The sequence below is a fragment of the Mirounga angustirostris genome, unplaced genomic scaffold (genome assembly GCF_029215605.1).
Source record: "Mirounga angustirostris isolate CCGP_5_RB_7025 unplaced genomic scaffold, mMirAng1.0.hap1 SCAF_1, whole genome shotgun sequence".
In the NCBI taxonomy this organism is placed as follows: domain Eukaryota; kingdom Metazoa; phylum Chordata; class Mammalia; order Carnivora; family Phocidae; genus Mirounga; species Mirounga angustirostris.
This window is the reverse complement of record NW_026991709.1, coordinates 3,123,294-3,149,392: the sequence shown is the minus strand read 5'-3', so window position 1 is coordinate 3,149,392 and position 26,099 is coordinate 3,123,294. Positions and strand designations below refer to the sequence as shown.

Genomic DNA, 26,099 nt, shown 5'->3' with positions numbered 1-26,099 from the left:
TCTAATCTTAAGAAATACAAAATAAAATGTTTGCCACATTCCCTCCCTTCAGATATGGTGGAAATTACCCAACAATCTCAACTTTGACCAAACTTGGGGAGAAAAACTGAAGTATTGGTACTGACGCTTGGGAGGATGGAGATAAGACTTCCTAGCTCACCAACTCAGCACTGCCACCAATTCATGCCCCAGCATCTGCCTGTCACCAATCATATGAACTCTGTTTCGAGACCAACACAACTCATGTTCCATTATTAGAATCACTTTTTAAAAATTATTTTATTGGGGCGCCTGGGTGGCTCAGTCGGTTAAGCGTCTGCCTTCGGCTCAGGTCGTGGTCCCAGGGTCCTGGGATCGAGCCCCGCATCGGGCTCCCTGCTCAGCGGGAAGCCTGCTTCTCCCTCTCCCACTCCCCCTGCTTGTGTTCTCTCTCTCACTGTCTCTGTCAAATAAATAAAATCTTTAAAAAAAAAAAGTAAAAAAGTTATTTTATTATTTTTTAAGATTTTTGAGAGCGCGCGCACGCTAGCAAACAGGAAGTGGCAGGCAGAGGGAGAGGGAGAAGCAGGCTCTCTGCTGAGCAGGGAGCCCTATGTGAGACTCGATCCCAGGACCTGAGCCAAAGGCAGACGCTTAACGACTGAGCCACCCAGGCGCCCTAGAATTACTTTTTAAAAACTTCATTACACAGGGGCGCCTGGGTGGCTCAGTTGTTAAGCGTCTGCCTTCGACTCAGGTCCTGATCCCAGGGTCCTGGGATCGAGCCCCGCATCGGGCTCCCTGCTCCGCAGGAAGCCTGCTTCTCCCTCTCCCACTCCCCCTGCTTGTGTTCCTGCTCTCGCTGTGTCTCTCTGTCAAATAAATAAATAAAAATCTTAAAAAAAAAAAAAAGATTTTCATTACGTAAAAACAGATGTTCGTGAAAAAACAAAAAACCAAAAAAACCCCAACCCTGGTCAAGTAGGATCTCCTCCCACATATACCCTGCGTGGTCCAGGGCCAGGGGGTGCCTCCTCCCACACCAAGGCGCAGGGCCGTCCCCGAGAGCCACGCCGCGGTGTGCCAGGCGATGTGGTCTCTGCTGGGGACAAGGCGCCCCCAGCCGGGGCGTGCGCGGGCCTGGAGCAGGCGGGAAGCCGTCAGCGGCACCCCACGGCACACGGGCCGCCGCCCTGCGCCGCAGGGAGTCCGTGTGACGTCCCTGCAGCTGTCCAGGGCCGAGCCAGCGGCAATGACGACACAGAAATGGGACCAGGGGCTCTCCTGCAGCTCTGGGCACAGCCAGGTTTTGGGCAGCACTCCTGCTTCACGGCGGCTCTGCGAGCAGACAAGGAAGCTCGCGGGTAAGAGGGGTGGGCCGCAGGCGGCATCCGACCCAACAGCCCCCCGGCCCCCCGTGCCATGCTCCCTAGGAGCCTCGGAGGGGAAATGCCGCACTGCTAGTTAGCACGTAGGGAACTGGTAATAAGCCTGACCGTCCCCTGGGTGAATTTTCCCTTAGGGGATGGCGGGTGCGGGGGTTGGACCTCACACCCTAAGTTTGAAACCACAGCTTCGTTTACACCCAAGTCACGGATGGGTATTAATCCTCGCCTCGGGATGGATGAGGAGCACAGCTGCAAGGGAGAGAGTTAGGGACCTTCCTTCCGCGAGAAATAAGCTGCACCGAAAGTACTGTATCACTACAAATTTTATTCAGAAACCCATCTTTGTTTTTTTTTGTTGTTTTTTAAAAAAAATTCCCGTTATGAACTGGTTTGGTCAATCAACTACAACACTGTCTAGCAGACATACGGTAAAAACGGCACGGCTCAGAATCGCCCAGATCTCTCTCGGTCTCTCGACCGCCTCCTGTCGCGCTCCCGTCCCCCGCCGCCGCCGCCGCCACCGCCGCCGCCGCCGCCACGGCCACGGTCTCTAGACCGAGAGCGACGCTCCCGGGACCGGGACCTCGATCTATGCCTGCAACCAAGAAAAAGAAACAAAGCTGTGGCATCCACAGCAGAGCCCGCCACGAAGCCCCGCCACGACCCCCACTTCTGAACGCTGTACCCCGACGGGGGGACGGCACGGATACAGGGAAATCGCTCCCAGGGGACTGCGCGCCCACACCACGGACGCGCTCTTGTCAGGGAAAAAGAGGGGCTTGGCAGGATCGCGGGGCAGGTCACCCCCCAGGCCTGCGCTTCCAGGGCGCCAGCTCCCAGGATCGGGGACTGTGGAACCACCACAGCGCCCCAGACGCACCCCCCCACCCCTGCCCTCCCGAGCTTCGTTGACAACGGAACAATCACCAAACAACGTGTGCAGCTCCTGGTCCCCGTCTGAGGGGAGAGGGGTGAGAACCCCCGGGGTCAGAACGCAAGCCAGGCGGGCAAGGGGCCTCTCCTGACATCCAGGCTCGGCCTCTGTTCCGTGGTCCCACAGGCTGCCCCTCGACACCAGGCCCAGACACACAGACTCTGCCCGATTCTGCGCGTGGTCCCTCCCCCCAAAGCAGGACCCCCAGAGGAAACCCTCCGCACGCGAAGTCCCGCCGTCTGAGGGAGTACGGCCCGCACGCACGAGCCCACTCTTCCCGCCCCCGTCCCCTCACCCAGGTACTGAGGGCTCGCAGGACGTGTGCGTGGGGTAGTCTTTGAAAAGTATGCTTCGTGCCCCAAAATACGCCCTGCACCCCCAACAGTGACCCTCACAGCGAGGCCACGCTCTCCTCGAGCAGGGGCACGGCAGCGAGGCCGCGGAAGGACTCACTTCTTGCGCCGACGTCCGTACAGCTCCCGCCGCAGCTCTCTGGAAATGGGCTTCAGGTGCATGAAGTTGCAGAAGCCGCCTCGTGTGCACTCCCTGCGGGGAAGCAGAGCCCACATGTGGCGCGCCGCCCCCCGCCCGGCCCCCCGCGCCCCCCCCCCCCCGGCACCTACCCCATCTCGTACTGGCGGCAGCACGCCTCTCGGAAGTCGGTCACCGGGGAGAGCTCCGCGTGGATGGGCTGCCCGTTAAACCAGCGGTTGTTCAGGTCGATCACGGCCTTTTCCGCGTCTTCCTCACGGCGGAACTGCAAAGGTGAAGCGGAGATGCCTGCGGCCCGCGCTCTCCCCAGAAGGACCTCCCGTTACCGGTCCAAATACAAGTTACGTATTCACGGGGTAAAATAAAGCCGAGTGATGTTGCACGGCACATTAAAAAACAGACCATCCTTTATTTGCCATCAGGTCACTTAATTTTGTGATGGCCCCAAATCATACCAGATACACATGACCTTGACTTTCAAATTCATACGGTTAAAAGAGCAAATGCGATGATTTGTGTAGGCCACAGAGGTTTAAAAAAATGGGAAGGAGAAACCACACATATAAACCAACTTCTCCTGGGGCGCCTGGGTGGCTCAGTCGGTTAAGCGACTGCCTTCGGCTCAGGTCATGATCCTGGAGTCCCGGGATCGAGTCCCGCATCGGGCTCCCTGCTCGGCGGGGAGTCTGCTTCTCCCTCTGACCCTCCCCCCTCTCATGTGCTTTCTCTCTCTCATTCTCTCGCTCTCAAATAAATAAAATCTTTAAAAAATAAATAAATAAACCAACTTCTCCTGTGTCTAGACAGCCCATCAGCAACAGCTGCGGAGATCCCGACAGGGAGGAGCAGCCGGTGACCGTGGTGTCCCTCCCTCCCGCACCCCCAGGCCGCTGCCACATCCGGGCTCCAGCCAGCAAACGCCTGAGCACATGAAAATCCACGGCTAGTAGTGAGCGCTCAGAACTTCCAAGTTCACAGCTAAAATCCGGAGGCCCGGGGTCTTCACTCGGCAGCCGCATCAGTCAGGAGACACAACCCCCCACCTGTCACACTCTCCTCACCTTGACGTACACGTTCCCGACTAGGTGGTCTCCAAGGTTATCGCAGACATTCATCTCCTCAACTTCACCGTACTTCTCCTCCATTTCTGTAAAAACCTCCTGCGGGGAGGACAAGGGTTTAAGGCTCACGATACATTAAAGATATAGGAGTAACTGAATATAACTCCTATTTAAGGGTATCTATTAATGAGGAAAAAAATTTAATGCCTTCCAAACAGAAAAGGCAAAGAGGTCTATCACTTTCCAACAGTATCTCACCTCAAAAAATTCGTCATAGTGTTCCTGCATCTCGACGTCACTCACAGCGCCTGTAAACAACAGAAATCTTGCTGGTTAGAGAGGGAACCTTAACCAAGAGAACGCTGCGTTTAACTCAAACTGCTACAGTAACACACATTAGATTATCTAGAGAGGAAACACAACAGAGCTGCATTCTACTGGAGCACTGAAGATACTGCGGGACAGCCAATTGTTAAAATTTTAAAGTGTGGTGGGGTTTTTAAATGCCCCTTATGACAGTCTCAATTCTGGCTATTAAAATCACAACAAGTTTTAATCAGCATCAAAGGGCCATGTTTTCAGAAAGTGTAAGGAAAAAAATTACCCTCAAGAAATTTTTTAAATGAAAATTTTCTTCCTTTCACGATTTAAAATAGAGGCCAAAGAATCACACTGATTTTTTTTCCTCTTTATTACGCTAAAATAAAAGAAGTTGAAATCAGGGTAAGTGATTAAGAGCTAATGTTCCTGACTAATTTCTTTTACAGATTAGCAGCCACACAATGCTATTATAAAATTCTTTCTGATGCGATTAAAACCCAAATGACCATAAATGAAGACTCAGTACGATAATTACCAAGTTCAATTACAGTACTTCGAATGCCCCTGAATAAAGGGAAAGTTACAATGCTTTGCTGAAGAAAGCATTCTTATTTTATATTCCGGAACTATTTCCATCAAGTTTATTCTTCGTAATTCACATGCACTAAGTGAAATCACATCCACTGTGTGGATAGACTTTTTCAAGTTCACATTCTCTCCTCATTATCATTCTCTCTACTAAATGTCACCTTTCAAATTCTAGAGTTCTCTTAACCTACATCTGAGAAATCACAAAGCTGGCGAGTCAAGAAGCCAGTGTTCCACACAGCTGGATCCAGGAGCCTACAAGGCCGAGTGGCTTTAAGGCCGGGCCAGCTTCATGCTCAGGTGCCCCCTTCCATGACCGCACTCCTGGCCTCACCTGGCGCACCCCACTGAGGGTGCTGGAGCCGAGGCACTCGGGTCTACCCACTGGGCCGCCCCGGAGCAGTTTCCTCGCTCTCTGGAAAACCTTCTCTTCATGGACAGGAACTTTAATCTTTGGATTCTGAGAAGGGTTTAAATTTACTTTCTAATGCATGGGAGGGGGAAGGGGGGATTCCTGCATTTTATTTTAATTTTTTTTAAGATTTTATTTCAGAGAGAGAGACACAGTGAGAGAGGGAGCACAAGCAGGGGGAGTGGGAGAGGGAGAAGCAGGCTTCCTACTGAGCAGGGAGCCCTATGTGGGGCTCGATCGCAGGGCCCTGGGATCATGACCTGAGCCGAAGGCAGACGCCTAACGACTGAGCCACCCAGGCGCCCCGATTCCTGCATTTTAGTTGTTTTTGAATTTCCAGGAATCCAGCTTGCTTTAGAACCCGAAACCTCTTGAATGCATTAGGCAACAACTACTCCTGACGGCCCAGTCCAATTTAAAAGCTGTCGTGAACAAAACCTCCTTCCCTGGGTAGAAATCAGGCTCTAAACAACAGAACAGCTAGTCGGGAGAAGAGAAGCCTATTCCAAAAGGCAGATTTTAATGTTTACATTCCCTTCTCACATCAGAAAAAAACGAAGACAAAAGATATCTGCACGCTCAAAGTGCTAGTAGTGTTGAGAATCAGGCTCTGGTGGTGGTTCAAATACTGTTGCACTCATGATAATTCTATTCTCTCACTGGAGAGCAGTATGGTATCTTAGTAAACTTCTGTAAAGTGAGATATGAAAATGCTCCATAGTGGGCCTATTTTACCTTCTATACTCCGCTTAAAAATTTTCAGTCAACCAAATGACTCGGGCAGAACAGAGATGAGGGATTAAGAAACCGGTAACTGCAAAGTCATCTACATGACTCAATAGATTTTACAGACCACCACCTGAAAATACCCAGTTTTCTCACAGAAACATTCTTAAACTGGGATTCATAATTCTATAGATGAAAGGGTATGTTAAAAAGTTGTAAATTTAGGGGAACTGATGAACCCGACTGGTTGAAATTTACTCGAAGCGTCTGTTGCAGGTTCATCAGCTTAAATGGGTTTCTTCCTAAATTGAAAAATCGGAATTTCATTTAATGTGTCGAATCTGGACCCCATAATCAGAATATTTGGTACAGCTAAACTTTTATTCTGTAGCATACGCACAACAAGAGCACTGTGAATCGCAGGTAAAGACACGAAGAAAACTAATCCAACATTGTTTTGTCAACGAAGCATCCGCAGTCCCCAGGTAAACGATCAGGGCAAAGAATGATTAATTGTTGTTACTCAATCATCAACCTCTCATTCGTTTTACCCCAGGGCAGGGTTGTTACAAAAATTATTTAATAAGTCCATATATAAGCATTTCCCTCCACCTATTGATCTTGTTTCTTTAAGAAAACAAAGCAAAACCAAGTATTTTAAAACCAGGGCTACCAAGTAAATCCTGTTACCATCAGACTCAGGGACACAAATGATCCGCTACCCGGTCAGGATCAGCGTGGAGAAACACAGTGTCTCGGCAGGAAAACCTTACAAGCCCCTCCCCCACAGACCCGTGCACTCACACGTGCACAACTGGGAGGCACCCCCTGTCTGGGGCCAGCCCAAGTGGGCAAGTGGAATGCTGGGACCATTCCACTCAGTGTAGATCGCCCTGTAAGCTGAGGGGCTGTGGGCCAAGGGTGTGTTGGACTTCGATCTGTGGCTGTCCGGGGGCATCTGTGGACAGCACCTTCTACGAATTTTTGCAGCTTCAAAACAAACTGGTGAATGAAGCGGTTCGGTTTGGACCCCTTGATTTTAACAGGAGTCCAGGATGTTCGCTGCAATTTATCCAGATGAAGAAACGGATTCCATGGCTCCAGAGCCATAAAATTGAAATTTTAGCTTTCTGAAATTTCCAGTGACACTAACATGGATCCTGTTCTCGAAAAACTACCCCTCAGGAAACACAACGTTTGTAACTTAAATTACTTCCCCAAACAGGAAGAAACGGGCCATATCTACTAAATGCCCAGTTTAGCCCCGTTTCCCTGCCAAACACACCTTCTCTTCCCCACACGTAGTAAGCTAGCTCCTGCAGCTGCAGACAGCTGCACAAAGGACTCTGATCAAGGACTGAGTCGGCATAGGGCTGGCGTTGAGGAAAACTCCGGGGAGTCCATGCAACTCGGAGCACCCTCATTTGGGAAACGCCCTCGGAACAATGCTCTCACAATTAAAGCCTAAGCTCCAGAATGGAGCTTAAGAAAAAGCCTAATAAAAAAATAAAATCTCAAAAATAACTTCAGAACAATTCGTTTCTTAACGTGAGAGAAACTTTCAAATACTGTTGCTCTTAAGAGGGGAAGGATGTAACTGCACATTTAATTCCAAGTATACTCTCCCCTAGGATGACGGTCAAGGTAAAGGAAGAGCAGCAGCTCCAAACTACGGTACAGGGAGGGTATCCTTTCCGGCCATTTTTCACTTCTTAAGTGGGCAGGAGTTCCAACCTCAGAGGCTTCCATGGGGTCAGTGGGACAAAAGCTCTGGGCACGTCTAGTGAAAGGCCGTCCTTGACCCTACAGCGGCAGACCAGGTGGAGCGGACACTGAGCTCTGACACGCAAGCCCAGGGAACCAGGGAAGGAACTTGTATGAACTTACAGCGCAAACCGTCAGCAGACTGGGAAGAGTTTTGAGGGTTACGGTAAATGTTCAAGAGGGCAATGGTCTGAAATACAAAACGCAACAACTTTATATTATGGAAAATTAAATTTAAACACTTAACCGGTTTCCTGTGGCGATCACGTCAGTCAAGACTCAGTGCTGAAAAAAGAGCAAGTTATTTTCCTCCGAAGCAGAGATGTTTTCTCTTAGCTGGTCGCTGTCTTGGAGTGCCCTAACACTGCAACGTCACAGAGATCCCATGATATGCTGATATTGTATTTCTGTTCACGGGACGCAAAGATTTCCCACTGCCAAGTTCCAATCCAGGTCAGAATGCAAGCAACTTGGCAGGTTACTACCAAAATGGTCTTCCGTATTACAGAACGCGTCATGAGCTGAGAAAGTGCCCGCATCAACTGACGACAAAAACCACAGGAGCAGAGAAATACAATAATTACATATCATGAAATCTCCACTTCCTAGAGGAAAAACTGTAATGGTGAAATAAAACCCACACTTATTGGGCAACTTACCTTATTGATTCCTAAATATTCCTAAGAGTTGTAACTTTACAGAAAGAACTTAATAAAGGCCAGGGGTTCAGGCACCGGAAAGACCAGTGATTGGCTGGCAGCTGTCAGGTGTCACCTGGACAGACCCCCTCCCTCTCGTCAACAAACGTCAACCCAGGGAAGAGGCCTCCCCAGCGCCCTTGCCGACGACAGCCTCCTGAACGTGGCCAAGTACCAGGTTCTTGCTGTAGGTACCAAGGCTTCCCAGCACCTTGTCCTGTTTGCAACAGCTCTATGTCAGCAGCTCAGAAGCCAACATTATTTGTCTCAATTAAGAGTGGGCTCTTTAACACCATTGTTTTAAAAAAATTTCTCCAACTGTGGGACTTACAGTGTGAGCCGTCAGCCGTCTGTGCACTGTTTTGGGGATTACGATAGATGTTTTGAATCAAGATGGTCTGCGGGGAAAAAAAAATAAAAAGGGGAATTCTACTGGCTGCTGTGCATGTATTAGACAATTGCAAAGAGACAACTTGTTTGCAAATGGCTCAACGCTTGCTTGTTTGTTTCCCACAAGTCAGACACTTGTCCTCTGAAGAGCACACCCAAACCATCATATTATGAAAACAGAGTGTGAGCAGTGACTTCGGTCAAGTCAGCCAGCAACCAAGAAGAAACTGTAGCCGTTATTCTCAGTGGTCCCACGTCATTCAAGTGTTTTAGTGAAAAATAAATCACACTAACGTTTTCTTATACTTCAAGCTAGCAGATGCTAAGATGTCGAAAAATTCACATGATAATCATATTCCCCACACAAAATTATATTTTTTAAAACCAAATGTGTCAGTCAACTGTATGCAGTCCATCAAGCTGTCTGGTCTCACAGGAAACAGGCGCACCAAATGGGTGTCCTGACTGTCACGGACACGTATCTATACACATTCCTGTTTGCTTGGGGGGACCTCTGTTTACATAATACAATAGCTTAAACATCTGTTCTTTTCCGATCCTTCTTTTAAGGGAAAAAAATCCTTTTAGCCCTTGTCCTTTAAACTGGATCAGGCAGACTTGAAACCTTACATTGTACCGTTCTTCTTAAAATCAAGTTGTCTGAAAAAACAAACCATGTTTAAGTTAGTAGGCTAATATATTACATGAATCTTAATGTCCACATCACTGCAAGAAGCTTAAAAAGAAACCCACACTGAACTTTACAAGCTGAATGAATAAACTGCATGATTTAGAAAAATAAATGTTCAGTCTCAACAACATAGGTCCAAAGCAGTTTGGTGAGTGGTTTTACAAAAGCAGTCATTCTATTTCTAGCTACACTTCCAGAAAGAAGTTGTGTGGGTACTCCCCAAAGGTCTGCTGTGGGGAAACCCCAGGGGAGGAACATCCAACAGCCAGACCACGCACGCACACACACACACGCACGCACACACACGCAGACCCTTCTTGCAGGGTGTGGCATCTTCCCCGGGCCATCAAGTACTGTCCCGGGTCACCTTATCTAAGCCTCGGCTATTTCCCAAAGTTGACTTGACTCCGTTTTCAACTGGAATCACCAGCATGTGTAACAACTCTGATATAGAGCTATACTGAGCCTAATTATTCAACAAGAAATTCATTTTAGGTCTCACTCAGGTCATCTGGCAGTGGCTGTTTAGTGAAGGAAACTTCACTCAAATGGGGCAATGCAGTTCTATTACAATCGGGGGAGGTCAGGATTGCCTGAAACCAACCAACCAACCAAGCCAATCAGAACGAGATGCTCAGGTAAACACATACAACGGACCCCACCAAACATTAATGGAATCACTATCTCTTTTTGACCCACAGTACTCAAATTAACTTCACATTAACATTCTGAGGCAATTAGTGATTCAGATAGAAAATAAACCAAGTGTCTCTGGATAACTTAAAGAAAACTTTCCTGACAGGATCATTTCCCTCTCAGCCCAACACTTGGCACATCTCTAAGTAACCCCCCCAAATAAAAAAACTCAGTGGACACTAATGACATTTGGTTACTGCCCAATCTCTGACCACCGGCTTAGTTGGGGAGATTTAGTTCATAAATCAAAGCACTTAGAAAAAGTTGCAATAAACAAAGTTTAAAGCAAGATCTCCGATATTCTGAAATTCAAAGAGACATATTCGTAGGTTTAGATTCTTGTTATACCAACCACGCCGTTATCAGTAGAATAATGGGGGAAAGGAAGCCATCACCCTCCTTCTAAAAACACATTACACTGAAGGTTTTCTATGGGCTTAAATTAGAAAATACAAATGTCTCTCTCTTATAGCAATTGGCTCATTTTCCTAAATACTCACAGGAAAACGTAAATATCTGTTCTGTCAGAAGTTTAAAAGATGTGAACAGAACAATGTGAGCTCAAAGGCAGAGTCCGGCAGCTTCCAGGGGCTACACACCATAGTTACCCAATGGTTCAGGGGATGCTCACTCAGACTTCGCCGTAAGTTGAAAGGAGCTCAAAAGTCCTCAGTCTGGAAAGACTATAGTTTTTCAAATTCCAAACATTCAGATAAACATGGGCGGAAGTTTTCTGTCCCTATGACAGGTGCTTTCTCCCTTTAACTCATCAGTGATCACTTGTAGGGTGCAAACTCTTGCCTGTTCTTCGATTAACGAACAAAACCAGTTTCTGATTGATCTGAACTCACAGCAGACCTAAACTCAAGCTAACAGGCAGCATCTCTCAACTGACCAAATAGACCGGCTACAAATAACTGAAGGTAAAATGCCCATCTTCTAAAGTTAAGTGCCATTTTTCATGTTTCTATGACATGATGTCATTGCTCTCCCCTCGCGTGGGGTTCTGAAAGAGGGGGCGCACCCAGGACTGCTGGAGAAGCCCTAAGCGTGTGGCAAGCTAGCCCTGCTGAGAATGGCAAGAGCACCTCCTGTGGGCGGCTCGGTTGGTCTCGGCTGCCTGGAGGGCAAAGAGCACAAAGCCCGCCGGCCTCGGCTTCTACTGGTGCCTGCAAAAGCAGCTAAGTTCGTGCCGAAGCAGCCGCCCCCGCCGGACCCGTCTATGGAGGGGCACAAGGGGTGGCAAGGCGGCAGAGACCAGGCAGAGCCAACACGCAAACACTGAGCACGTCTTTGTAAAAAGCTTCCCAAACGGTGAGAGGAGGGACCTGTCTCAGAGACCGCCCCCTGGAGTGGCTCACCTGCCTCATTCTCATTTAAACAGAAGAACACACTCACGAACACAAATGGAGAATAGACCCACTAGAGAAAAAAATGTCCTACGTAATACATGGAAATTATTAACTGCCTCTGTAAAGTACATGAAGTTTTGATAATTTACATGAAAACAGAAAAAAGAAAGGAAAAACAAACAAACCTGGCTAAAGGTCGGTTTATTGTGCAACCGAGAGCATCTGTCTCCATGACGACATGCTCCAATTTTGAAATAAAATGAACAGTTGACTCTGTAAGGGAAAATAAGAGCGGATTACTTTGCTGGGAAGACGGACACATGCACATACGTCAACACCACGATACATGCTACCAAACTGCTTTTCCTTTGCTTCAGGCAAACACAGGCATACGGGTTTCTGGGGTAGCAGGTACCTTTCCCTTTCCCGGCAGCATTTCAGGAAGACTTCGCTTTAATTTGCCTCCTGACGAACACGCTACTCTTTCAATGACAGGTGCTCGAACCCCATCCCAGGACCCCTCATCCGTATCCACTCCACTCTCAGCTACTTGCTCTGCTCTATTGTTTTCTCTTAAATTGAATATTTAGTTTAAAACTAAATTTAATTTAAAAACGTATCAGTTCTCTAGTGTTCTATGATGAAATTCTCTCTTGAGGACACCAATACAGCACGGTGAGGGTTAAGATCCTGACTCTGCTACTAGCCACCTGGGCTTGGGCAAGTCACCCCACCTCTCCTGGTCCCAGGAGCCATCTGTAAAATGAGGAAAATGCCAAGGTGGCTTTGTTCCAAGAATCAGAGACAGCGTGTGCGCTTCATACATAGCGCTCGTTAAATGCAATCATTATCTAACGAAGTCCATATTCTCTCATTCGTGATGCCAGACCAACCGGAAATTTCCAAACACAGGTCTGAAGTAACAGTCTCCTGGTTTCAATACACCAAAGACAAGCTATTGGGGAATTCATCCGCCTGTTCCTACATAAGGCCACCTTCTATCTATACCGCAAAGGCCTCCTCCCTTACTAGTGTTCAAATACTGGGATGATCCAGATGATATCAAAACTAGCAATCCAGCCATCGTGACAGCAACGTCAGGTGGCTCAGACCTGTGATGAATTATGAAATCTTACTGGATGGGCCCCATTCAAAGTTAGACTTGCAGAGGCGGGAGGGTTACCCTGTAGATTCAATTTTTTAGCAAGTGCCCCATGTTCAGACAGCTGATCCAGTTAGCCTCAACAAAATCTGATGGTTCACAAATATCAATTAGCCACTGATTTATTATTAGGTAGCAATAAACACAGGGAAGTCTGAATTTATCAGGGGAGGAAAACGATTACTATATATATTTGCAAACTCATCGTATTAAGTTTTACTTTACGTAATTTAAGTGGAATATATAACTTACATCTTCAGAAAGTCACCTGAAAACGAAGAGCTTATTTTAAGAATACCTCAGAATGGGCAACACCCCCACCTGAACAATACCCAGCTATTCTCTATAATTAAAACAATCTTTGTTCCTGTACTTCCAGAGATGGCTTTCATTTCATAATGCTCAATTAGAGATTAGTATATCAGTCAAACTTTCCTAGTAATAAACTTTTAGTGATCCACTTATTAAACTACTGAAATAAAAGAGAGAAAATAAAAAAGTGTGACCCAATATCACAGAGAAGAAATTAGAGAACTAACCTTTGCTTGGATTTAGCAAACGTCCATAACTTCAAATGTAGGACTATCTAAATCTTTTTAATTGGTACACACCTACGTTTTACTTCTAGCTTGAAAAAAAAAAAGTTAGCAGGAATCATCACCTTCGTTTTTTAGGAGTTGATACTGTCTCCTGGAACTTAAAACCCCACAAGTCCCCCTAAAATGAGACTATGAGTAATCTCGTTTCCCAGATTAAAGCCATGCCTTTTACTATACGACAGCTCTAACAGGCTGAAATGTGGTTACTTACATCAGGAATATAAAAAAGGTTACTGGAATAAACTTCTAAACTAAAAGTGTTGCTGAGTACAGCAAAAGCACCACCCAAAGGAGCTTTTTACAAGAGCAGGGAAGAAAAATCCACGGACTAGAAGTCACGGCACTATGACAAGCTCAAGAATGAAATTAATGATGCATCTTCTTAAGTCCACGCTCAGAGAAGGCTCTTTTCCCAGCAGAGCTGGCCATTCATTTAGGATGGTATTTACAGGTAAGTTCCCCGGGGGCCTCCTGCCAGCCTCTTCCACGGCACTTAACAAGCTTTGGTGCGTTTTACTTTAATTATGCTTTCCGGGACAAGCACCTCCTCCCCTCCAGTTCCTCGAGATCACAATCCAAATTTTGTTCATCTTTAAGTCAGCAGAGACTGACTTAGGTTGACAACAATGTTTCTGGAGTGACTGTGACTGATGATTGCGTCTTGTGGTTTTGCTACTAAAAAACAGAACCCCCTCTTCCAAACAACAAGGTTTTACAAGACAGACTGCATCCTGGAAAACAGAAACAATGTAAAGGGTGGGGGCGCCTTGCGGGCTCAGGCCACAGAGCAGTGCCCTTGGTCTCAGGGTTCTGAGTTCCAGCCCCACGCTGGGTGTAGAGATCACTTAAAAATAAAATCTTTAAGGGCGCCTGGGTGGCTCAGCTGGTTAAGCGACTGCCTTCGGCTCAGGTCATGATCCTGGAGTCCCGGGATCGAGTCCCGCATCGGGCTCCCTGCTCGGCGGGGGGTCTGCTTCTCCCTCTGACCCTCCCCCCTCTCAAGTGCTCTCTCTCATTCTCTCTCTCAAATAAATAAATAAAATCTTTAAAAAAAATAAAAATAAAAAAAATAAAATCTTTAAGAAATAATAAATAAAAAACCCACAGTGTTTGAAACAGTGGTATTAAAACATTATCTGTGACAAACCCAGGGCCTTATCATGAAGAACATACTAACGTAAGCCTCGTAGAGCCCAGAAGAACCCCAACACGGTAACTATCCGAAAAGTAGATTAACCCGGAGCTTAGTCTCTAAGTTTTCAAAGTAAGAATTATGTTCCTCAATGAGGACATTCCTTTTAAACTTCCGTCAACGCACTGGGAATTAAAACGTCCTACGGTGGCAATCAAAATCAGTTAAATCTTTTGCTTCTGATCTAACCACTAGGTAGGGAAGGCAGGCGACCTCGGGGGGGGGGGCACGCTTTTCTCTATATCGGAATTACACCTCCGAGTACGTTAAGATCAGGTTACGTCTTTTACGAGAACCGAGTTCATCACTTTCTTCACGTCCCACGTCCTCACCGCCCGCCCGACGGGCGCCGCAACCGCCGAGAGGCTCGTTGACCACCGGCGCCCCGAGTCACCGAACGACTTAACACGGGCGAGCCTTGGACCACTTGCCCGACGCGACACTTAAGGCTGGAGCAGGGGGAAGGGGTTAACGCGGACAACTTCGGCACAAGTCGAGACGGCTCGGGGCCGGAGACGCGGGCTCGGGCCGCCAACAGACGGGACGGCCTCCTCGGTGAGCGGAAGCCCGCCGCCCGCCCGCCCGCCCGAGCGCCCACGAGGCGGCGGCGCGCGGCTCCCGAGGCCGGAAGGGCCGCCGCGCCCCTCCCCCGCCCGCCCGGGCCTCCCGCCGCCGCCTGCGCGCCGCCGCCCGCCCACGCGCGCCCGCCCGCCCCCCCGGCCCGGAGCCCCGGCGGGCGGCTCTCACTCACTTGTCTTTCTCGGTGCCGAAAATGGAGGCCAAATACTCCGCCATTTCCCACCGCCGCCGCCGCCACTGCTGCCGACGCCGCCGACCCTGCCCGACGCCCGCGGGAGACGTCACCCGGACGCGACGACGCTCGCCCCGCCCCGACGGCGTGGAGGCGCTGCCCAATCGGACGAGGCGTTGCCTGCGCGCGGGCGGGGCTGGCCGCGCGCGGGCGGCACCGCCCCCTCGGCCTGGGAGCCCGCGCGCCGCCCGCCGGCGCCCCCTGCTGGCACCCGCGCTCTCCGCGCGGCCAGCCCCGCGCCCCCCGGGGCCGGGAGCCCGCGCTCTCCGCTGCGGGTGTTACCAGCCGGGCGGAGGCCCGCGGCCCGGACCTCACGCTCCTCCCGCCTCCCGGGCCCCGGGAAGCCGAGCGTGCGGGCGGCGGTCGGGGAGAAGAAGGCCGCGGGCAGGGTCCGGGCGGGCCTGTCGCCTGGGCGGGTTCCGCGGAGCCAGGAAGTGCGGGCACCCTCCCTGGCCGCACCGTCTCCTCGGAGGAGACCCCTCCTCTCTCGCCCCCTCGGCGGGGATGGAGCCGGCCGCCCCAGGCCCGCCCCAGGCCCGCCCCAGGCCGGGAGGAGCGCCGGGCTGGGCTCGGCCCCGGGAAAGCCGTGCTGGTGCGCAGGGGCCCCGCGCCCAGGGGGCCCCAGCACCGGGCTGCGCAGGGCCCCGGGCGGCGGGCGGTGGGAGTGCGGTCGGGTGCGGGGCGAGAGCGCACAGAAGTCCTGGAGACCGCGGAAGGATGCAGCGCCCCGGAACTCGAGGAGAGGGGCGCATCCTCACTGCCCGCGAGCACCAGGCCTCAGACCTCAGGGGACGCTGGGTCCTTTCCCCGGAGCCAGACATTTCCAGTGTTTTTAGTTTAGTCTTCTGTATTGTAAGAAGATACATGTATACGTTTGCGCTTCCTCCTTCCTTATCCGCCCTTTTCTCCACCTTGCCTTTTTTCTCGTAATCATCCATCCTGGAGATCGCTCACGTAGGAATACGTGGGGATCGGCCTCAGTGCTTTGGCAGCTGCTGGGAGCTCCACTGTGTGGGCGGTGAATCCCTTAATCAACCTGTTGACCGACTTGTGCGTCGTTCAGTCTCCGTCTTGTAGCGCAGTCCTGCAACAAATAGCCTCCTGCGTGCATCTTTTTGTATTTGGGGCAAATGCACTGCACCCCTGCTTTGCAGTCTCAGGGCCTTCATAATTAAATAGGTGAAGTAATACCAGTTTTATCTCGAGGAGGACTGCACAAAAATGAGTTATCCTGGCAGAAATGTTTAATGTTTTGGGGGTTTCCAGTGTGTTAATATTTGGTATAGAACACATTTGAGAACGGGTTGCCTCTGAGGAAATGATCATCAGATGCTTTAGCCCCAAACGCAGTTGCAGGGAGCCCTGGGTTTCCTTTGCAGACAATTTGAGAACCACTGTTTAGGTGGGCTGTTGAGGATTTTACACAGGAGGGTTATGAGCGTACTTTAGAAAGGTCACTGCTATATAGATGATGGTGTATTAGTTTCCCCTTGTTGCTCTATTACAAACTCAGTGGCTTAAAACATGCTTACTGGGGCGCCTGGGTGGCTTAGTTGGTTAAGCGAATGCCTTCGGCTCAGGTCATGATCCCGGAATCCTGGGATCGAGTCCCACATCCGGCTCCCGGCTCAGTGGGGAGCCTGCTTCTCCCTCTGACCCTCTCCCCTCTCACGCTGTTTCTCGCTCGCTCGCTCTCTAATAAATAAATAAATAAAATCTTTAAAAAAAAAACATGCTTATTATCTCACATTGTGTTGCAAAGTCTGCTGGGCAAGGCTGGAATCAAGGGGTCAGTCAGGTGGGCTTTATGGGGACTCCAGGGAATAGTGGTTTTCAGGCTCATTCAGGGTGTTGGTAGAATTCAGGTCCATGCGGTCTTAGGGTGAATTTCCTGTTCCTGGCTGGCTGGCTGTCAGATTCTAGACACCACCTGCATTCCCTGCCTCACGGTGCCCTTCAGGGACATGGGTTGAGTCTCACGCTTTGGTCTCTTTGCCTCTGCCTCTAGCCAGAGACATCTCTGCATTTAAGGGCTCCGGTTACTGGGCTGGACCCAGCTGGTTGATCCAGGATACTCTCCCCATTTTAAGGTCTGCAACCTTGATGACATTGGCAGAGTCTTCACAGCAGTGCTTAGCTTAGTCCTTAGGGGATGAGACTCTCGGGATGACATTAGAATCCTACCTGGATTTGAGGGTACTAAGACCAGAGATGACAAGTGGCTAGAGGGCCAGTTAGGTTGGTGAGAAATGAGGAGCCTGAATTGGGGCTGGGGTGGCAGGTGCAGTGGTCAGTGTCCTGGGCTGCAAGCCACAGCCACTGAATATGGCAGCTGTGATGGGCTGAACCGTGTCCCTCTGAAACTCGTATGTTGAAGCCTTGACATATGAATTTCCCTCAAAATGTGACTGTGTTTGGTGATGGGGCCTTTACAGAGGTGATTAAGGTAAAATGAGGCCATCAGGGTGGGGCCCTGATCCAGTCTGACTGGGGTCCTTATAAGAAGTTGGGACACAGAGGCACACAGCGGGGTGACCATGTGAGGACACGGGAGAAGACAGTGTCTACAATCCCAGGAGAGAGGCCTCAGGAAGAACCAGTCCTGTCCCCACCTTGACCTTGGACTTCCAGCCTCCAGCACTGTGATAAAATAAATGTCTGTTGTTTAAGCCATATATTCCTGTTGTTTAGACTAAAAGGGATTTTAAAAGGAAATTGGATAATTCATCACATTACTGGGAGATATATTCCTATTGTTTAGACTAAAAGGGATTTTAAAAGGAAATTGGATAATTCATCACATTACTGGGAGATCTGGAGAGTCACGCTCTGAGATCTCACCACTGTGCTGGTCTGGGGAGGAGCCCACCACCCTGCTCGGGCTGTGCTATGATTCCCCCCTTCTCTCCCCCCGCCCCAGCCCCCGTTGACACCATGACACCAGGAGCTCCATGTTGCTGCACATGTCTGCTGCCCAAGCAGGAGCTTGACATCTGTGCCTCTGTGTGTTCCTGGCCAGGTGGTTTGTGGATCAGCAAGCTCGTGGCTGGCTCCTCGAGTGGCCAAAGGGAGAGTCAGCGCCTACTGAGGCACAGAATGTCTGAGGAGAAACGGATCTGGGGGTAGTTCTGGCCTCTGGGAGGTTGGGTTATTAGTTTGCAGCTTTTCCTTCCTTTCCTGTCCACCCGTGGTGCCCCACGGGCAATCCACACCATGACTCATCCCCTGCTGTGGGGCCTGGCCCCGAACTTCAATTTGGCCCGTAGAATGTGAGCAAATATAAGGAAGCGACATCCGGAAGAGCAAGTCCCTGTGTCTGCTCCCCTGCAGTCTGGGGCCTACATCAAAACACAGAGAGCAGGGCTGATGAGACCTGCAGGCGAATCAGCTGCCCCAGCGGCCCCGCAGGCAAGGGAGTTGGGACGACGCTTGTTTCTGTAAGCCACTGAGATTTTAGGGTGGTGACATGGTATCATAGTTACACGTGGTACTGCCGACTAATCCAACAGGAGGGGGATGGCCTAGCGGACATTCAAATAGAAATGATCAGCAACCACTCCTATACATCAATAGACTGTTCTGTTAGATAGAACATTCTCTAATGAAGGAAACGCTCGACATCGGTGCTGTCCCGTGATGGGACTGCCACTGGCCACACGTGGCTATGAGCACATGACACGTAGCTGGCAGGATTAAGGTGCTGAATTTTAATTTTAATTTAATTTTAATTAATTTAAATTTAAACTTAAGTAGCCACGTACGGCTGTTGGCTGCTATGTTGGACAGAGCAGGTATATCTACATCTGAAGTTCAGGAGAGAGGGGCGCCTGGGTGGCTCAGTCGGTAAAGCATTTGACCCTTGATTGCAGCTCAGTTCTTGATCCCAGGGTCATGAGTTCAAGCCCTGCATCAGGCTCCACACTCGGTGTGGAAACCACTTAAAAAAATAAAGTTCTGGAGAGAGGCCCAGGTGGAGTAGCATATTTGGGATTTATTCATATGTATAGAATTAACATATGTGAATATATATGGAACCCTGGAACATATATACAGAATTCCAGTATATGTGTGTGTTCCGGGGGGCAAATAGTCCATAATTTTGTCAGATTCCTGAAGGGTCTTTAGCCTCCAAAATTAAGAGAAACTCTAGGCCCTGGGGGATGTTTCCTGCTGGTCAAGAACCCCAAGTATTGAGAGTAGGTCAAGGGCCAGAGCCCCAAGGGACGGCAGTGCCTGAGTGGGGGTAGCAGGACCCTTCAGAGGAGCCTGGGCAGTGACATTTGGAGGAAGGGAGCTAGACTTGGGGAGCCAGGAGACCAGATAGTCTCAGAAGCAGCTGTCACAGCAGAGGGCAACCAGATGTGGTCAAGAAGTGGGCTATGCAGCAGGACCATGGGTGGTCTTGGCTGGAAGGGGGCTGCATGCTAACCACCAGTGTTTGGATGAATTCACCTGTTCACTTGGCAACAGAACAAACATTCCATACCTGGGGAAGAGCTGGATCAGCAAACCAGAAACCTCTCTTAGGGAAAATAGGGACTCAGAGGTAAGGCCAGATAAGTGACAAGACAGATGCCAGTTCAGCAGGCAGTCCTGATCCAGAGGGTACAGCTGCAGGGCATGGTCCAGGGAGGATAACTCTTGAAGAGTTGGAAGCTGGAAACAGGGTGTCAGATGTAGAGCCCCTGGGAGAAATGTTGGAAGGCAGGATAAAGCTTATGGGAACTTGAGGCGCCTGGGTGGCTCAGTCGTTGAGCATTTGCCTTTGGCTCAGGTCATGATCTGGGAGTCCTGGGATCGAGCCCTGCGTTGGGCTCCCTGCTCAGCGGGAAGCCTGCTTCTCCCTCTCCCACTCCCCCTGCTTGTGTTCCCTCTCTCGCTGTGTCTCTCTCTGTCAAATGAATAAAAAATCTTTAAAAAATAAATAAATAAATAAAATGAAAAATTCTTAAAAAAAAAAAAAAAAGCTTATGGGAACTGAACTGAAATACAAGGCTCCATCACAAGGAATTAATATGGTTACTGGAACCAGGGCCACCAAATCATTCCTCCATCCATTCCTCCCCCTATCCATCCAACCATCCATCCATCCAACCATCCATCACTCATCCATCTATCCAACCATCCATCCATCCATCCAGCCATCCATCCAGCCATCCATCCATCCAGCCATCCAAACATCCATCACTCATCCATCTATCCAACCATCCACCCATCTATCCAACCATCCATCCATCCATCCATCCATCCAATCATTCAACCATGCATCCATTCACATCTGTCCGTCCATTATCTGATATTTGGGGGCATAGCTGATATACTAGTTACTGAGGCAGGTCCACAAACACAGTTGAGAAGACAGATCCCCACTCAGGAGTCTGCCAAACACATTGAGCTCAACATGTTTCCAGCTGATCCCATTTTCTCCTCCTCCCAACTCCAGACCTTCACCTGCCCCAGCTTTTAGTGACTGTTAGTCATCCCTACCCTAAGTCCGCATGGGTGGTCCTTGGTTTTCTGTCTTCCTTACCCTCCCATCCATTCTAATTCCTTGGCTTCTCTCAACCATCTCTGCTCTTCTTGGCCAGGCCTCAGTGCCCCTGGGTCACTGCAATATTACCTATGCTAGAGTTTTTGTCTGCTCAGGCTGCCGTAGCCGAAGAATAAAGACGGGGTGGCTAATGAATGACAGACAGGTATGTCTTACACTTCTGGAAGCTGGAAGTCCAAGATCAAGGCACCAGCAGATTTCACATGTGGTTGTCAGGAGCATGCTATGAAGGCGCACATGTGAGGAGTGTCTTTCCCAGAGCCGGCTTTATTCCGTCCTCAAGGTTAACATGCCGATGAGGCAGGTTCAGGATTCCAAACTCAGTGACATCTCACCACGTGTTGAACTTGGCTTCTTGCAGGTCACCCAAAGCAAAGCAGGAGACAGCCCACAGCACACATTAGGCAAAATAGGACGTAGGAAGTGAACGATCCCCATGCGACGTCAGTCTGTGGGCGCGCGGTTGAGGGAAGGCCTCAGTCCTGCCCCGGTCAGTGCTCGGCGCTTACTGCTTCTTACGTTCCATCAGGGAAGGATCTCGGTTCCTCTTGGAGATCAGTTGGGCAGAGCCCCGGCGGCAGCTGCCTGTTTGACGTGGTCAGAGGTGCAGGGGTCAGTGTCTGAGGAGCCTGACGGTTTGCTGCAAAAATCCTCCCTTTCTAAAGGGATGTCATCAGTCTTGGGCCCTGCAGACCTCCTCTGCTTCTGCTAGTTGTTGGTTCTGGGGTGTGGTCGGCCGGTGCTGGTCGGGTGATACCTGGTCTTAGCTCAATACTGTGGGCCTGGGGCGCCTGAGTGGCTCAGTCGTTAAGCGTCTGCCTTCGGCTCTGGTCATGATCCCAGGGTCCTGGGATCGAGCCCCGCATCGGGCTCCCTGCTCGGCGGGGAGTCTGCTTCTCCCTCTCCCACTCCCCCTGCTTGTGTTCCCTCTCTCGCTGTGTCTCTCTCTGTCAAATAAATAAATAAAAATCTTAAAAAAAAAAAAAAATACTGTGGGCCTGCTCTGTCACTGCCTGACATGAGTTACTCCGTCTTGCTCTCTATACTGGCGAAAGTCCGCTTTCTCATTCACAGATGGCAACTTCTTCCTGGGTCCTCACAGTGGGGAAGGGGCAAGGGAGCTCCCTGGGGTCTCCTTCATAAGGGTACTGACCCCAGTCATGAGGACCCCCCTCCTGCCCTAATTACCTGCCAAAGGCCCCGCTGCCTACTGCCATCACCTTTGGGGGTTGGCTTCAGCCTATGAACTTGAGGGGAGCGCATTTAGACCATAGCAATCCACTCCTGGCCCCCAAAAGTCACGTCCTTCTCACATGAGAAATACATTCACTCCATCCCAACAGCCTGAGTTTTAACTCATTCTGGCATCTACTCCAAAGTCTGAGTCCGAAGTCTGATCTAAGTCTCATCTAAGTCAGGGGTAGGGGAGACCCCAGGTACCTTCATGCTGAGGCAGACTCCACTCCAGCTGTGAAGCTGTCCCAAATGCAATGATGGGGCACAGGACAGACATTCCCATCCCAAAGGGGAGCAACTGGAAGGAAGGATTGGGGTGACCAGACCAAGAAAGTCCAAACTACAAGAAAAACTGTGAGAGTTTGAGGCTTGAGATGAATCCTATGGCTGGATCCTCTGCCGTCTAGGACTACTGGGGCAGGGTCCTGACCCAGGCTTTGCTAGGCAGGGGTTGGCTCCCCAAGGCTCTGGGCGGCCCGACCCTGGTGCAACTCTGTGCCAGGTCCTGCTCTTATGGTGGCTCTCTGGGGCTGGGGTCACAGAGTTACAGCTCTGCCTGGAGGCCCTGTCCTTTGAAATCTAGGTGGAGGCAGCCATGGCCCCCAGGACTCTGAGGGGGTGGGTTGGGGTGGGGGGTGTGGAGCGGTGGCGTGGGGAAGCACCTGGAGCCACAGTGAGGGGAATCGTAGCTCTGATGGTCGCAGGGTCCTTCTCTCTTGTCTTGGAGAATAGCGTCCGATCTTTTCATTGACAGTCATTCAAACACATCCTTTGTGTTCTCCGTTTTTGCAATATGGATAGGGTGGGAGTTTTCCAAATCTTAAAGTTCTGCCTCCTTTCTGATTAGCAATTCTGTCTTTAAGATATTTCTATTTCACGATAAGCCCTCAGGAGAAGCCAAGCCCCACCATCCACACTTTGCTTAGACAGAGCTTCAGCCAAAGATCCAGTTTCATCACTTAAGTCCCACCTTCCACCAAACACTAGAACACAGTCCAGCCCAGCTCTGTCACATGATAGTGCGGATCACCTTTCCTCCGGTTTCCAGGACCGTGGTCCTCATTCCCATCTGAGACACCACCCACATTTCTACCAACATCGAGTTCGGGATCACCCAGGTACTCTCCAGGAAGATGGGGGCTCTCCCTGCAGCTCTCCTCCTGTCTTGAGTTCTCACCAGAATCGCCCTCAGTGGTCTTCATGGTGATGGAGACTTTTTCCAGCATCGACCTCAAAACTCCCAGCCTCGGGGCATCTGGGTGGTTCAGTCGGTGAAGCATCTGCCTTTGGCTCAGGTCATGATCTCAGGGTCCTGGGATAGAGCCCCGCATCAGGCTCCCTGCTCAGTGGGGAGTCTGCTTCTCCCTCTGCCTCTGCCTGCAGCACCCCATTCCTGGTACCGATGTTCAGTCTTAGGCTGCTATAATAAAAGGACCCTGGACTGGGTGGTTTATAAACAGTAGAAATCTATTTCCCACAGTCCTGAAGTCTGGAAGTCTAAGCTCAAGGTGCCGGCAGATCCAATGTCTGGTGAGAGCCCTCTGGTGGCTCGTGGATGGCCACCTTCTCCCTGCGTCCTCAGTGGGGAAGGGCTGAGGGAGCTCTCGGGGGTCCCTTTCAAAGGGAGGGAGGGCTCCACCCTCATGACCTAATCACCTCCCAAAGACTTCATCTCCACATAGCACCATTGCGTTGGGGGTTGGAATGGAACAGATGAATTTGGGGAAATGTAACTGCTAGGTCTATAGCCCTTGGTTATGAACTTTTCTGACCCCGTCTCCACATGTGAATGGGAACAGGAACACCCACGGTGGAGAGCGGTGCAGAGCTGGGCACTTATCCAGTAGGCGCTTCCCAAATAGGAGCTACTTTCACCCCCGGACGGCGCTCTCTCTACTACTGTGGGCTCCGGGAAGACCCTGTTCTACCTTTCCCTTGATTCCATCGTGTAACAGACCACAGTCTTATTTGCAATTCTGAAATACAAAAAGCTCTGAAGACAGAAAGTTGTGGGTTTTTTGTAAGTTTGGTGCCAAAATTCAACTTGCTGCAAAACCTCACCTGCGTGGGCTGACGCCCCGACACCCCCTGTGTGCAAGCACCTCTGTTGGTCCCTGACACTGTGTATGTTTTAAATTCTAAAGTGTATTTTTCCTCTTGTGACCTTGGGAAATCCTTCCTTCTCTTTCCTTCCCTGGAAATCTGAGGAAGGTAGGAGGGCCTGATGCAGTTTTTGAATATAGGTGAGGTTTGGTGAGGTCCAGAGCCGACGGCCAAGAAAGAATTCTTGAGACGTCTTTGGTGCCAAAAGGTGGTTTTATTAAAGCCCGGGGACAGGACCCGTGCGTGGAAAGAGCCACTGTCCTGGGATTGTGAGGGGTGACTGATTATATACTTTGGGGTTGGGGGAAGTAAAGCGAAGGGAAATTCCAAAAGGACCTTCATATGCTAAAGAAGCACAGGATACCGGAGGCCTTCCCATTGTCAAGTTAAGGTTGTTTTTCCCTCTAGCAAAGCATTAACGTGAGGACAGTTGGGAGTTTCCTGGAGGAAGGTTATAACTCTGCCCGCCTCAAGTACCTGTCGATGGGCTCCAGGTTATAAGGACATTTCATTTTATCTCCATTTCCTTCGGCCTTTGTTTCCCACATCAGTATGAGTTAGGAAATCAAAAGATGAGCAGCTGAAGTTTCACAATATCAAGAACCATAGAAACCTGGAAAACACCACCTGGGGGGAGGGAGAGATGCTGATGAGGTATAGCGTGAGTGGGGTTGGCAATGAAGGAGCCGACATGCGACATGGACCAAGGGCTGTTTGCTGGTCTTGGAGGCAGCTGGGATCTCGCAGGAAGACCTGATCTTTACAGGGAGCATGAATATTCAGAAGGTTGGCTGTAGGAATTGAAGAAGTGCTGTAATAGAAAACATCCTGAATATCTGTGGTGGGAAAACTTCTGATCAGGAAGCATCTGAAAATTACACTGATGGGCTTGCTGTGATCGTATGAGATGAAAACCTTCATCTGAATGAGTCTTCAGTGCTGACGAGGCAGCTGGGTCCTGCGCTCTGTTTCCAGAAAGGCATTAGAATGGCTGAGGGAGGGGCGGGCCAGGGTCTCAGGCTGGCTCAGGATAAAGCTGGGTGTGATTGGGAAAAGGCACCCTTTCTCAACGGCATATGCTGTGTTCCATGTCCTATTGTGCAAACAAACATTCGCTGGTAACCGGAGGAATGTTTTCTGCCTGGTTTGATAATCCCTTTCTATCAGCAGCACAGATGTGGTAGACACAAGAGAACTAACATTTTACTATTTCTCTGCAACCGCTCCACACACCCCCTTCCTGAACGTCTTTTGAAAAGTAATGTTTCTGACATTTGTTTTTCCCCCGTTTGCAAAAGGAGTTTTATGTCCCGTGAAGAGTAAATGTAAATGCTTTTCTAGAGGAGGGGTAAATAAATGCACGCTTCTGTGGTTGTCAGAGCAGGGCCTCTTGAACATGATCGATCGATCGATCGATTGATCGATCGGTAGCAGGATGGCCACTTACACCGTCGCTAGAGCTCCGACGGTCTGGGGAGCTCCTCTAACACATGCTTGGCACAACTTTGATCTAAAACAATGCTGGACACCGCACCTGGAGAAGTCTGCCCATCAGAGGACATGGTGAGAGCAAACCTCATTATTTACCCCAAAGATTTACCAACCACAGTTTAAGCCAAGGGAAAGCGACATGCTGAACACTGAAATGAAGCACGTCATGCGCCTTCCTTGAGTGATGGAGAAATGAGGAAGGAGGGATGAGGGAGATGAGGACACTGTGTGCTGGGGACGTCCCCGTAGACCATGTGGAAAGTGGCGTGGGACCTGCCAAGTCCTGGCTTCAAGGACACTGATCAGCAAGCAGACCCTCACCAAGCTTAGGAGATGGCTTCGCTTTGAGACTGGTGACTTGGGAACCATGCACCAAGTGCTGTCCTCGCGGGGCTGCCTGGTGATCTGAGATGCTCATCCTCGCATATGTCCACCTCTAACCCTAGGACCCCAGCCATGCAG

The 26,099-nt window shown here is 50.0% G+C and overlaps 1 protein-coding gene across 4 annotated transcripts; it reads right to left on the bottom strand.

Moving 5' to 3' along the window:
• Positions 1 to 1,672: 1,672 nt before the first annotated feature.
• On the bottom strand, positions 1,673 to 15,355 carry U2AF1 (U2 small nuclear RNA auxiliary factor 1). 4 transcript variants are annotated; one of them, XM_064578282.1, is made up of 9 exons: positions 15,197 to 15,311; positions 11,678 to 11,765; positions 8,695 to 8,761; positions 7,789 to 7,855; positions 4,113 to 4,162; positions 3,855 to 3,953; positions 2,925 to 3,058; positions 2,755 to 2,847; positions 1,673 to 1,962 (listed from the first exon to the last, which is right to left on the bottom strand). In XM_064578282.1, the coding sequence occupies exons 5-9, from the start codon at positions 4,140 to 4,142 to the stop codon at positions 1,812 to 1,814; spliced, it is 507 nt and encodes a 168-aa protein (XP_064434352.1). In that variant the 5' UTR covers positions 4,143 to 4,162; positions 7,789 to 7,855; positions 8,695 to 8,761; positions 11,678 to 11,765; positions 15,197 to 15,311; the 3' UTR covers positions 1,673 to 1,811. The 4 variants fall into 4 exon arrangements, with proteins under 4 accessions (XP_064434352.1, XP_045758349.1, XP_045758348.1 ...); XM_045902393.3 differs by lacking the exon at positions 7,789 to 7,855 and having other exon boundaries at positions 15,197 to 15,355; XM_045902392.3 differs by lacking the exon at positions 8,695 to 8,761 and having other exon boundaries at positions 15,197 to 15,354.
• Positions 15,356 to 26,099: the final 10,744 nt, after the last annotated feature.